Below are 14,498 nucleotides of genomic sequence, written 5' to 3'. Positions count from 1 at the left end.
AGATGAGCAATTGGGATGTGATTGTCCTGCATAGTGCAGGGGGTTGGACTAGATGACCCATGAGGTCCCTTCCAACTCTATTATTCTATGATTCTATGGAATAAGAGGTTACTAGCAAGGCTTGCAAGGAGCTGTAAACATGCCCTTAGCAATCTTCTGACTGAGTCTCTGCTGCAGATACCAACTCCAGAGGTTTGAATGGATCTTGTTGGAAGACTCCCCACCCCCGCGGTAGTGGTCTATAAACAGGTAAAAATCCTACCTGTTTTCCCCTCCCCAGTAACTATGTTGATGATCTGGATTTTTGTCACCATTTTATATGCTGAATTTTACTGAAAGATTAATTTGGATTTCATGTGCTCAGGCAGTAGCAGCTCTGAAGCGACTTCCAGCTAATAACCTTTCACTTCCAGGTCACACCATCACTCATGACACAAAGCAGCTCACTTCCATACTTACACTGCCTGTCATTTTTCTTCGCAAAATGATGCCCTCTTCCAAGAGAGCTTTTCCTGTTTCTTCGAACAATCTGTCCTCATCCACATCTTCCTGCTTCTGCAGTTCAGTATACTTCTCAACAAACCTGGAATCCAACATGCATGAGATCAGCCAAACAGTTATCAACTGGGGAAACAAATTTCCATTCCATTTGCTCAGAGGAATATCCTCAGGTCAATGTTCTCCTACTTACCTTTGACAGGTAGATTTAAAATATAATTTGGATAGTTCAAAGGCCTTTGGACCATTTCCATAAGCTTCATAAAATTTCCTGTATGATAAGATAAATATGTTTCAGTCTGGGATGACTCTGTATAAGCAGCTTAAAATAACAGTTTCAGAGCAAAAGCTAATGTTAAAAGCCCCCTTAGCTAAAAGCCTGAGTGAACGGAAATGTTTTAGCTATGTGTCTAAACATTTGGGTGCTAACAAGATGGCGGCCAGAGCAGTCAAATAAACTGACTGCTCCCATGCAAAACCACCAAAAGCTGCCAAAAACATCCATAGAATTCGACCAAAGCTGGCAAAAGGAAGGGCAGCACAAAAATGTAACAAAGATACTTGGAATTTCTGTATATCTTTATCTTTATCAAAATTTATGTTAAGTATCTGTCTGAGAGCTGACATATGTATTGTTCCTTGTTCTATGTAAACCGCCCTGAGCCTCCGGGGAGGGCGGTATATAAGTATGATAAATAAATAAATAAATAAGAGCCATGTAGACACCAGGTGAGCCTTGTTACTATCAACAAGGATTTAAAGACACAGAGAAGGTAGAGCAGTTTCTTCTCTGTGTTGTATGGCATTGGGAGGGGGGGGAGTATATGATGCAGCAGCCTTGGTGGAGCTCAACAGTGTCTCAAAAATGCCTTTGTGGGTCCCTAAAAATAATTTAGAGGAGTCACAAATTGGGATCAAGATTGCAGAGAGAAATATCAACAACCTCAGATATGCAGATGATACCACTCTAATGGCAGTAACTAAAGAGCCTGTTGATGCAGGTGAAGGAGGAGAGTGCAAAAGTTGGCTTGAAACTCAACATCAAGAAAACGAAGATCATGGCATCTGGCCCTCTCAATTCCTGGCAGATGGGGAAGAAATGGAGATAGTGACAGATTTTATTTTCCTGGGCTCCAAGATCACGGCAGATGGGGACTGCAGCCAAAGAAATTAAAAGACGCTTGCTCCTGGGGAGGAAAGCTATGGCAAATCTAGACAGCATCCTAAAAAGCAGAGACATCACCCTGCCAACAAAAGTGCGTTTAGTCAAGGCTATGGTATTCCCAGTTGCAATGTATGGCTGTGAAAGTTGGACCATAAGGAAGGCCGAGCGTCAAAGAATTGAGGCTTTTGAACTCTGGTGCTGGAGAAGACTCTTGCGAGTCCCTTGGACTGCAAGGCGAACAAACCAGTCAGTCCTAGAGGAGATCAGCCCTGACTGCTCTTTAGAAGGCCAGATCCTGAAGATGAAACTTAAATACTTTGGCCACCTCATGAGAAGGAAGGACTCCCTGGAGAAGAGCCTAATGCTGGGAGCGATCGAGGGCAAAAGAAGAAGGGGACGACAGAGAATGAGGTGGCTAGATGGAGTCACTGAAGCAGTAGGCCCAAACTTAAATGGACTCCGGGGAATGGTAGAGGACAGGAAGGCCTGGAGGATCATTGTCCATGGGGTCGCGATGGATTGGACACGACTTCGCACCTAACAACAACAAGAACTCCTACCTGAATCCACGACAGAAGAAACAACACAGGGTATCACTATGAAAACGAAACATGGAGCTTGCACCAGCGTCCAGATAACTCTGAAAATCTGGGCTTTTTCATGGCTTTGAATAAGAGTTAATTTTTAATGTATTTTTTAAATTTGTTAAATATTTATCGGTGATATGACCATATATGGTCATGTCAGCCCACCCACCCCTTCTCAAAATGGCCAATGATGGGCCTGGAGAGGTCTAGATGGGTGTATACACAGCTATGCTTCCCAACCATATTCTGAACAATTGCAGAAGCCTGAAGAATATTTCAGGGGTTTCTCAGTAGTTAAAAAGTTGAGAAAGGCTGGTCCAGAGTTATAGAAAAACAAAGTGAAATGGGTCATTATGCCTGACAGATGACTTATTTTCTCTCCCCCCCCCTCCAGCAACACTGCCCTGATAATTGGCCTCTCTGTTCAAGTCAACCTCTGCAAATTGCTTCTGGGGACTATATTTTATCTGTTGTCTCCCCACCCTTTTCATTTTTACAGGATGCAGTGTTGGAAGCTAGTTTTAAATCAATTTACACCAGTTTTATAAAATTTTTAAATTTGTAATGAACCCTGAGCCTTTGGGGGTCTAAAAATCCAAAAATAAATAATCTCCAAGACCAGCCAAAGTATTCCCAGTAATTATGGCAAGGAAGGTGTGATCGCACATCTGGAAAAGCACATGCTTTACAGAACATCCCATGTTTAAAGCCAAACAACTTTTCTTTAAAAAGATCTCAGGCAGCTGGTCTCAGGAAAGACCTTTCTCTGCTTGAGACCTTGGAGGGCATCAGCCAGTAAGAGTGGACAATGGGACGACACTATGATGCAATACAAAGAACAACGTGTTCATGCAGTCCCAAACTATGGGACAACAATAAGAATTCTGGTTTCCTTGGTTAGCACAGTCTTCTCTATAGAATTCCTTGCAGAGTTAAGCCTGAATATTTTATTTTAAGGACTGATAATAAAATTTTAGTTGGACTGGCTTTTTGTTGTTGTTGTTGTTAGGTGCGAAGTCATGTGCAACCCATTGCGATCCCATGGACAATGATCCCCCAAGGCCTTCCTGTCCTCTACCATTCCCCGGACTGGCTTTTAGCAACATACAAGTCTCAAAATGCAAGTGCATTTTGGTTTTTAGAAGACTGTAAAGGAAGTATAGCTACCTACTCCATACATTTGGCATGGAGCAGGTTAAATCGCTTTAACATGCACTTTGATTTCTTGCAGTTCAGTCAGAGGCCCTTTATTGGCATAAAATAGCAAAACATTAAACTAAAATTTAAACATTGCAGATACAGAATTCATAGCGGAAAGATTTTAAGATTGCCAACAAGGACTTAGCTACTTTTACAATTACTGCTGAGTCCTTCACACTTAGCATAGTTTTAATCCACTGTTTCTCATCAAGACAGATAGATCTCAGTTTCCTCAAATATTCAGCTAAAGGAGGGCGATGTAGTGTGAACGTAGGACATTACAAGTGTAATTGGGAAGGGGAGGCGGCGAGGGAAGAGGGGGTAGAGAGGAATGTGTGCATGGATGTGTGGGGTAGGGGAAGGGGTGGCAGAGCTGTGTGTGTCTGTGGGGGCAGGGAAGCGGCGGCGGGGCGAGGGGGGGCGGCCAGGGGTTTTGTGTGTGTGTGCGCGTGCCTGTGTGGCTGTGTTCGGTGAGAATCAGCAGCGGGGCGAGGGGGGGGCGGCCAGGGGGTTTGGCTGGTGAGGCTGTGTGTGTCTGGGTGCAGGGGAATGGCCATTGGGAAGGGACCCCAGGCGGGAAAGGAGCAGGGACGCTGCGTCGCAGAGGGCGAGGGGAAGCCACCGGGAGGACTCACTGTCGGGGAAGGCTGCTTCTCCTCCTGTGCGGTGAGTCCCTGGGCCGGTAAGGCGAGGCTGGGCCAAGCAGCCAATGGGGAGCCGTGCTTTGCGCTGCTTGGCCATGGCCCATGGCTGCTTGGCCATGGAGTGACACTCGGAGGGCGCAATCAAGGAGCCGCTTCGTGGCTCCTGATTGGGTCCTCTGAGTTTTTATCCCGGACAGAGTCCGCCCTTTCTCCTCCCCTTAGGGCTTACTCTTTTATTTATTCCGCTCCACAGGAGCGGTTAAAGATACTTGGAATTTCCATAAATCTTTATCAAAATTTATATTAAGTATTTGCCTGAGAGCTGACATCTGATAACTTGTTGGTGACCAATGCTTTGTAAACTTAGAAAATGGCTTTACTTTTACTTCAAGAAACACAAAAAACACTAACCTAGATGCAGTCTGTTAGTACGGGAATTGGTAACTTGCTTGACACTAAACCAAAAACACAAGAATTGCCACCCCTTCAAAATTCATGTCCCTAAATGCATTGCTTACAACCCACTCTTGCCTGACCTATCAATTTCAAATACATAATTACATGTGCCCTTAAATCCTAACTGTCAAATCTCATCTGTTAAAAGGCTGCCCTGTTTTGCACAAACCTCTGAAACTATTTTTAAGTACAGGAGTTCTACTACAAGAATATAAATAAAGAAGCACCCCCCCCCCCCCATAAAAGACTAACGCTCGGATTTCATCTTCTTTGTAGAAGATGGTGGGGATGGTTTCCTGCACTTTGCCATAACGTGGACGAAGCTCCTGGTAGACAGGTTCCCTCAGTGGGGGGAAAGCAGCATAAACATCAAACCAAATTGGTTTTTTGGATTTGGGTATTGCTCCTGAGCGCATCAGGTCCCGTGTCCTGAGAAAAAAGACACAGACATGCAAAAGTCTTATCAATGAAGAACTGTGTCAGGGAAAGTAACTGCAAAAGGAGAGCTCACATCCCAAATGTTCATATTTCCCTCCCCCACTGGACTAATAATTTGCTAGGAAACATTTGCTAGGAAATCGCCCTGAGCCCCCGGGGAGGGCGGTATATAAATATAATAAATAAATATAAAATAATTAAAGTAGCAGTTATACTCCTTACTAAAGATAATTTCTACTTCCACCAGATATAGAAAGCAGAGTATTCATTATTTCCTCTACTCTTGCAATGTTTCAAAGAAAGGTCCTTGTAGACTATAAGAAAATGTTTTCAGCAAACACAGAAAATATATATTTCTCATTTTTGTTTCTTGCTCTTTTCCTCTCTCTGCTCCCCCGGACACACTACCTTGATTTTGCATAACAGTTCCTGTCACTTTACCGTATCACGGCCCTTTGTTGCTCAGACCATTCATTTCACTTTGCTCACTCTCGGATGGAATTGTCATGAAATAATCTGAAACTACGATTTCAAGCAACCTGAGCTAATGTACGTGGTTGAAGCAGCCAACAGATATTTAAGTGGAATGAAGTCCAATGTAATCAGCTCCCAGGTGTGTATGCATAAGACTGAAACTTTAGACTTTGAAGTTCCACTATGACATGGGTCCCAAACCTTTTTCAAGCTGTGACACAAGATAGGAGGCACCGCCACAAAATGGCTGTCACGGGAGGCAGAGCCAACAAAAAATGCCAGGTAGTGAGGTATGCTAGCATTCCATCTAACTGGGTTTAGCTTAATTTCAATGTCTGTAGGTCCACTGATCCTTTCTTTTAGCTGCAAATTAGCTGAGGGGAGACTGAATGCCATAATTAAAGGCAAATGATCACTATAATAGAAAGATTATACCTTGAATGATCTAATAAACTGTATAAAACAATGTCACTGATATGCAGATGACACCCAGCTCTATCTCCTGATGGACGGCTGCCCGGACTTCCCCTTGGATGCATTTGTTAGATGTTTGGAAACCATAGCTGGATGGTTAGAGCACAGACACCTGAAACTCAACCCCTCCAAGACAGAGGGCCTGTGGCTGGGTAGGAAGGGTGTAACTCCCCACCCTGGCCAGGGTGCAATTCACCATCTCACCTGAGGCAAAGAATTTGGGTGCAGTTCTAGATGCCTCCCTACCCAGGTCACAAGGGTAACTTACCTGGCATTTTCCATCTTCACCAGCTACCAGGAGAGTTGAGGGCATTGTCAAAGCTATCTGTTTCCGGAGCTCTTCTGCCAAGCCTTTGGGCGAGGCCAGGGCAATTAGACCTACTCCCCCACCCCCGGATTGGCTAGAACAGCTGCTATACCCTGATTACCATCTATTACCATACATCCCGAGACAGGGAGTTTGGAAGTTGCAGGTGGGGGAGGGAGGTGATTTTCATCATCAGGGTGATCCCTGATTATTTTATTGGAGTTTTATTGTGGGGTTTTACATGAGCCAGAGCCTCTTGTGGCGCAGAGTGGTAAGGCAGTGACATGCTGTTTGAAGCTGTCTGCCCATGAGGTTGGGAGTTCGATCCCAGCAGCCGGCTCAAGGTTGACTCAGCCTTCCATCCTTCCGAAGTCGGTAAAATGAGTACCCAGCTTGCTGGGGGGTAAACGGTAATGACTGGGGAAGGCACTGGCAAACCACCCTGTATTGAGTCTGCCATGAAAACGCTATAGGGCGTCACCCCAAGGGTCAGACATGACCTGGTGCTTGCACAGGAGATACCTTTACCTTTACCTTTACCTTTACATGAGCCAGCTTGGCAGGAAGTGGCAGGCTATAAATCAAATTTATATTAATAACAATTAATAACAATAATAACAATAATATAATGCTTCTTCTGTCTCCAGCCCAGTAAGTAAATTCAGCCGGATGATCCCCTTTAACTGAACCATTTAACATACCGTATTTGCCAGCGTATAAGACGAATGGGCGTATAAAACCACCCCCCAACATTTCCACTCAAAATATAGAGTTTGTTATATACTCGATGTATAAGACTACCCCCTCTTCCACACACCAAATAAAACGTAAAAGAGCATCAGAAAGGGGGGGGGGGAAGAGGAGAGAGGGAGAAAGAGAGAGAGCCATAAAAAAAAAAGAAAACAAAGCAAGAAACTATGCTCTGATTAGAAGAAGAAGAAGAGTTGGTTCTTATATGCCGCTTTTCCCTACCCGAAGGAGGCTCAAAGCGGCTTACAGTCGCCTTCCCATTCCTCTCCCCACAACAGACACCCTGTGGGGTGGGTGAGGCTGAGAGAGCCCTGATATCACTGCCCGTTCAGAACAGTTTTATCAGTGCCGTGGCGAGCCCAAGGGCACCCAGCTGGCTGCATGCGGGGGAGCGCAGAATCCAACCTGGCATGCCAGATTAGAAATCCGCACTCCTGGAGTCGACTGAAGATGGCGCCATAAAAAGCTGGACTTCTGTTCAGCTCTTCAGCCATGCCGAGGGTCAGGGGCTTCTGCACCTGGCTGACCTGAGCAGATACGCAAATCTGCTTGCCGGTCGCCCCAGGAACCGGGAACGGCATCCTGAGGGTCCTACAGATCCGTGGGGAGGTAGGGGGACCGAATTCCCCGGATTAATAGCGGCGTGTGCTCAAGGTCACGATGGCGTCCTTGTCGCAAACAACTTTACAAGCTTGAAACGACCAGCTGACCCTACATTCTTCCCAGACCATCTATTACCAGATTGACAGAAGCTGGAGTCTGCAACAGTAAGAATTGAAAGCTTTCTGGCTCTTCCCTTTCTTTTTCCACAAGCTCTTCCCCCCCCCCCTTCCTCAACCAATTTACAAGTGAATTCCCTCTTTCGCCGAGTGAGAGACTCCCAGCTAATTATACCCACTAACCAAACAAAGAAAAAACTTTGAAGTTTTGTTGAAAAAGGTTCAGTGGGGGTAACTGACTTGATACGGAGATCGACAAACTGATAATTTGGGATCGCCTGTGCTCCCGCGAGACCGTACGAGACTTTCTGTTTCTAATTTGTGACTGCCTGGAACTATGGAGAAATTAACTAAGGCACAGCTTTTCCATTTGTTATGTGAAGGGAACTCAAAGATACTGAAAGCAGTCAATAAGCTGGAAAAGGAAATCCGTGGGATTAAGGGGAAGCTTTTGGACGGAGAAAGAACAGCTGATACAGCTTTGCCAATAATAAATCAAACGAAAACTCAATGTCTGGAAGTTAATCAACAGGAGAGGGAGAGAGCCAGAGATGTAAAAACCCAAAGTACCTTTGAAGAACCTGGGAAAACAGATTCAAGGAAGGAAAGCACCGAAAACCTGGAAGTCTATTCAGAGCAGGAAATGATTTGGATCAGCAAAATAAAAAGAGTCTATTCAAAAGCGACAGCAACCAGGAAGCTATCAGGAGATATTCCTGTGCGACCAGAGGAAGAGATCCAGATTGACAAAGTATTCAGAGCCAACTCAAAGGCGACTGGCAGCAAGAATCAAGTAAGAGATTTCTCTGGCCCTGACAGAAGGACAATCAGAAACACTCTACTATGGAAAAAAACACAATTTCATTTTCTGCGACCATCTGAAGGATGAGTTGAACAATGGAGTATTCTCCTGACTTCCTGTGGGAAAGACAGCAGCAGTAACTTTTAGGACAGGACCAATATATGAAGGGAACTGACTTTATATCATCTAAGACAATAATAGAATATATCCTTATAATAGATTATACTCTCATATGTATCAACAACTACTTTGCTAAGAAAGATGATAATAACTCCTAGATCAGGATTAATATGCGATGGGAATTGAATATGTATGTCAATATGTATGCTAAAAAACGGTCATGACTGGGGAAGGCACTGGCAAACCACCCGTATTGAGTCTGCCATGAAAACGCTGGAGGGCGTCACCCCAAGGGTCAGACATGACTCGGTGCTTGCACAGGGGATACCTTTACCTTTACCTATGCTAAAAGAGGATGACAAACTATACTTCATAGGCATTAACAAGACGGCAGTAGTAACTCTTGGGTCAGGGCCAATTTATGAAGGGGACTGACCTAATATCATTTAAGATAATAACAGAATGTATTCTTATAACAGATCATACTCTCATATGTATTAACAATCACTTGGCTAAGAAAAATGGTAAAAACTTCTAGATTAGGAATAATATGTGATGGGAACTGAATATGTATGTTAAAAGAGATGGCAAACCATATCAGCTGGTTGCTTTTTCTTCTCAATTTTTCTGTAAATGCTTTATATAACAATAAACAAAATTATAAAAATAAAAAAAGAAATCCGCACTCCTAACCACTACACCAAACTGGATTAGTGATTACCTCCCTTCCCCCAAAAAAAGGCGAGAGGAGAGGGGTAACACTCTCTCTCTCTCTCTCTCTCTCAGAGGCGGCGCCTCTGTGCATTGAACTGAAACAGCTTCCTCTGCTTATTTAACTGCAAACAAAGAGGGAGCGAGTAAGCGAGTGGAGGGCAGATCAAGGAGTAGCATTCCCTGTGCGCCAGGCTGGCCGTGTGTGCTCTCTTCCTGAATGGGGGCGGGAGGGGAGCAGAGGCTGGAACCTCCCCCCCCCCCCAGCATCCTCCTCCTTTCCACTCCTTTGCCACTGGCTCACCTGGTCGGCCCTTCAGGAGCTCTCTCTCTCTCCCCCTTCCCGTTTCTGAGTATTTTGTGGGAGGGAGGGCCCGTCGCTGCCATGGCGAGGTGGGGCGTGCACGCAGGCACAAGTTTGGCGGGCCCAGTGAGTTCCGAGCCGGGAGTAGTTCACAAGACTGCAGCAGAGTTGGTGAGCCCAGTGGGGGGGAGCACCGCCACCGCCTCGGCATCCCTTAATTCTCGTCACCTTAAACTATGGGCACCGGGCAAGCCTCGGGAGGCCACTATGGGCAGCTATGTCTATCCCAACTGAAGTGCACCCGGCGTATAAGACGACCCCGCCACTTGGAGGCATGTTTTTCAGGGGGGAAAAGTCGTCTTATACGCCGGCAAATAGGTCCATTTGGCTTAACATTTGAATTAAAAGAAAACCTACACAGTTAAATTTAAGGTCCTCAGGTTGTCTTGTCCATGGCCCATTATGTACGAGCCATAAGGCCCGCACCCGTGGCATCAGCACTTCGCTTAAAATCAACGAGAACGCATGCTGCTGCCACAAGTGTGAGCGCCTTCCCAGCCCTGGAAGGCCCACGTTAAGAGAACACGGGATCTTCCGGAGCTTCCCGGGTAAGGCGGGGCTGCGGCAGCCCAGCACTGTGCATAATTGGCAGTGCCGCCCAGCCTCAACCTGCGGTGTCCCTTAAGGTGGGGGTCGTCAACACCCGGTCCACGGCCCGCTATCAGGCCGCAAAGGCCTCGGTAACGGACTGCCATGCCTGCCTCCCCCCCCCACAGCGAGAAGCTCACCAGGCCACGAGAGAAGTGGCCGCCAAAGCATGGCCTGGCTAGCTTTTTGCTGCGAGAGGGAGAGGGGAAGAATGCATGCACATTTTCACCACTAGGGGCGCTAACGCGCATGCGCAGAGCCCGGGCCGCCAGCTCTTCCCTACCCCCGGAGGTGGTCCTCAACCCTAAAAAGGTTGGGGACCGCTACCTTAAGGGACACCGCTCGCCCCTGAGGGCTCCGTGGTGGCAAGGAGCTGGAAGGGGCGACCCCCTGCCACCCCCACTCCCCTCAGCCCCTTTCCACCTCCCCGGCCTACGCCACTACACTTACCTTGGCCGGCCATCCTAGCCCCGGCGTAAAGCGCACACGCTACGCCGGGGCAACCCAGCTTGCCCCGCACCCATGCGTTCACGGGGAACGGTGGGGCATTGTGCCCCGCCGTAACGGCACAGTGCCAGCGTGTGTAGTCTGGCACCGTGCATAAAGGGCCCATGCATGGTCAGGTTTGTAGATTTTATACTTAACACATAACTTGGTATTATCATTTGGCCGAATTTTTGCCGAATTTGGCCGAATTTTTGCATTAAAGCCCCAACAATTTCATATGCAGTTGAATAGATGTTTATCAGTTCTGTTATATGTTTATATACCCTTCTGATCTTTAACATAGCATAAGTTTTTAGCATAAGTTTTTCCAGGAGGCATATAAACATTCACAACCAGAATCAAAATTTGTTGACAATAAATGATAACTGCCATAGCCAGATGAAGGAGGAGGGAAATTCAATAACTCTTACATCCAAAGACAATCAAAATGCCCAATCCCACCCTTGCTCTGCCATGCGTGGAGGCCAGGCCACCAGAGCACATGTAGCATAAACTTCCAAGGTGAGTGGGTTTAATAACTATGACTCCTGCACCATGCTTGCCCAACCTATAACATTCCAAGAAAGAAGTGAAATCCTTAGCAGTTGCTATGTGGTTGATCTTTTCCCTTTAAAAGTCAATCCTGCAGAATCCTGGAAGATATATCTATTGGTGCTTGCATGTCCCAGCACAGGAAGATGAGTGATTTATGCAGCCTGTCACCCACCTCGCTTTCATAGCACCTTTCTTCTTCTGTTCCTTTAATACACTGGATGGCATGGGGGCAGCAACAGTGACCAATAGTTGAATAGGGCCCATAAGTAATAAGAGATCCATAAGGTTGGAAGACTCATTAAAAGCTTGTTCCTAAGGATTTCCAGGCTGTCGGTGATAGCCTTTTGATCCTATGTGGGCAACAATGTGAAGGAATGAATCAGCTTCTCCTCGATTGAGTTATCCAGATTGTTGTCTTTTAATGAGAATGTTATAGGCTGATCAGTCCACTTTATTAAATAATTGCTGGATTTTATTGTTGCTGCCTTTTTGTCTGATGTTTCCCTTTCTCCTACTGACCATTTCTTGTAGGGATACATATAAACAATGGCTGTATTTTGGTGTTATGAAAAATCCTTGCTGGGTATATTCCGTCTCTTTTGACTTATGAGCCAGGATGGAATCCTATTTGTCTTAAAAGTAAGCACCCTCTTTTGGATCTGGTTGAGGGTGTTAAATTGTTCAATAGCTTTGTTATGGTCATATCACCCAATATGCCCATAACAAAAAATTAAAAATATACTGAAAATTAATTAACTCCCACCCATTCAAAAAACCCTTCCATGGTCATTAAGAAATGCCAGAGTTTCACAAAACCCTGGTTGAGAAAGCCTGGTTTAGAGTGTCAGACTAGGTTCAAATTCCCAGTTGTGCTGGATGATCCAGAGTTGGTCCCAAACTCCCAGTTCACCCATTCCCCCACAGCTGTTATGAGGATACATCTGAATAGAGAAGAATGATGTAAGCCACTTTGGGCTCCCATTGGTGAGAAAGGCAAGATCTTTAAAAAGTAAATAAGTAAATAAAATGATCAAACTACATTATAACTGGGAAGACCTGATCCTCCAACAGAAATTCCTGTTTGGTGCATCAGGTATTTTAGTGGTGCAGCCCAATTGTCCTTAATAAGAATCAAGACCCACCACTATTTGCACCAGCAAACTAAATGACAGAAACCACTATCTGCACGCTGTTAAAACTACCAAAAATTCAAGATGCTCCACTTATGGGTGGTATAGAAATCTAAATAAAAAAATAAATTATGCCCGCCCCGTTCCTAAAAACACTCTGGACAACAGGCCAGGTGACTGCAGGGCACCCTACTGGGGTCCCTGGCGCTATAATATTCCACACAGGTCTCTGTAGCTGCAAAATAAAGGAGCCCAGTGGCACTTTAAAGACTAACAACATTTACTCCTAAGTTTGAGTCCAGTGGCACCATTAGAAACAACAAACCATATAGCCAGAATCAAACTTTGTTGGTCTTTAAGATGCCACTGGACTCAACCTTTACTTCAGACCAACATACCTACCCACCAACATTTATTTCAGCATAAGCTTTAGGGCAGGGGTAGTCAAACTGCGGCCCTCCAGATGTCCATGGACTACAATTCCCACAAGCCCCTGCCAGCGCTGGCAGGGGCTCGTGGGAATTGTAGTCCATGGACATCTGGAGGGTCGCAGTTTGACTACCCCTGCTTTAGGGAATCAGATTGCAGACTCGGTGCAGCTTACTATCATTGTGCAAGAGTACACATAGGCGCCCACACACCTAAACAAAGATACACTATAACAGGGGTGGCCAAATGGTGGCTCTCCAGATGTTCATGTACCACAATTCCCATGAGACACTGCCAACAGCAGATTGCGGTGCATAGGCTTATACATCTACATACAGATCTACTTAATATACATATAGCCAAATATTAAACGTGCACACTAAATAAACGTATTTTCCAGCTGCAAAGAAGTTATAGTTAAGGATTACTAAGCAAATCCTCTTATGCAGTAGCAGTAGCACTGCACCCCCCCCCCCATACAGTCTCCAAAGCTACCCTCGCCCTTTTTAAGGTCAGCTCTAGACTACAGAGATCAGTTCTCTTGGAGAGTGTGCCGGCAGGGAGTTGTAGCCCATGGAAATCTGGAGTCACAGTTTGTCTCCCTCCCTGGCAATGCACCCCACCGAGGTTCTTGCCCTTCCCAGGCTCCATTCCTAAATCTCCAGGCGTTTTGCAGCCCTCGCCGTCCGCCTTCCTCGCATCGAAGCCGTTGCTCACCGCGTGAACACGGTCCCCCATTTCTCCAGCCTGCTACCAGCCATGGCCACGCGACGGCACGGGACGAGCTAGGCCTTCCCTAACAACCAGGGTCGAGACCTTGACAACGAGTGACGCCCGGAAGTCCGAAGCTGCGCGAGACTGACGGTAGAGACGGGCACGCCAAAGCGTTACAGTCCGTATGGATGCCTTGTAACAACTTCCGGTTCCCTTTTGCACGTGCCATCGAGCCGGGCTAGCATACTGGAAATGCACCATCTCTTATTTTTATTTTAGAAGACATTTAAAATAGTATGCATAGTTTGATATTCCCTTTTGCTGCAGCATTTTGATATAATGGTTGCCTCAGTGTACGTATTTAAAATCGTGCTATTGACTTTATTCGCCTTTATTTGTTGGCATTCAATTTCTCGAGGGGGCGTCACTGTGGGTGGACAGGTAGTTGTGAGTTTCCTGCATGGTGCAGAGGGTTGGACTAGATGATCAAAGCCATGATCCTGCCTTTCTCTCCAACAGGTTCCCAGAGCAGCTTCCTGCACTTTTCTCTATTTTACCTTCACAACAACCCTGTGAGCTAGGTTAGCTGACACTGTGTGACTGGCATCTCAAGGTTCCATGACAAAGTAGCGATTTGAACGTGGGTCTGGATTTCTCAGATGTTAGTTCAAGAGTCTTACCACTCTTGCCCGAAATAATCTCCCCCCACCCCAGGAAAGCTTTATCACAACAAGGATCTCCTCAGACAAAGAGGCTTAACCTTTTGCACTTCTGCCTATTGTTCAGGTTTCAAAGGCACAAAAATACAATTTCTTTACAATCTCGTTAGCTGTATTGAAAAGACTCTGCCCAAACTGCCCTCAAAGGAGAATGGTGGAAGGAAGGAA

At 45.8% G+C, this 14,498-nt stretch overlaps 1 protein-coding gene and 1 long non-coding RNA gene across 4 annotated transcripts in view; both read right to left on the bottom strand.

Moving 5' to 3' along the window:
* Positions 1–13,766, bottom strand: part of MRPS23 (mitochondrial ribosomal protein S23) — a 29,196-nt gene extending 15,430 nt beyond the window's left edge. For all 3 annotated transcript variants that reach the window (XM_077312174.1, XM_077312175.1, XM_077312176.1), the window contains exons 1-4: positions 13,615–13,766; positions 4,803–4,979; positions 692–769; positions 460–583 (exon numbers count right to left, since the gene is read on the bottom strand). In XM_077312174.1, the coding sequence (XP_077168289.1) occupies positions 460–583; positions 692–769; positions 4,803–4,979; positions 13,615–13,658 (423 nt within the window). In that variant the 5' untranslated portion in view covers positions 13,659–13,766. The remainder of the gene's footprint in view (positions 1–459; positions 584–691; positions 770–4,802; positions 4,980–13,614) is intronic.
* On the bottom strand, positions 7,178–13,514 carry LOC143824684 (uncharacterized). Its single transcript, XR_013226834.1, has 2 exons — positions 13,059–13,514; positions 7,178–12,925 (listed from the first exon to the last, which is right to left on the bottom strand). It is a non-coding gene; the product is annotated as an uncharacterized LOC143824684 (long non-coding RNA).
* Positions 13,767–14,498: the final 732 nt, after the last annotated feature.

This window comes from Paroedura picta, chromosome 15 (assembly GCF_049243985.1).
Source record: "Paroedura picta isolate Pp20150507F chromosome 15, Ppicta_v3.0, whole genome shotgun sequence".
NCBI classification, from domain to species: Eukaryota; Metazoa; Chordata; class Lepidosauria; order Squamata; family Gekkonidae; genus Paroedura; species Paroedura picta.
This window is presented reverse-complemented; position numbering and strand designations above follow the sequence as displayed.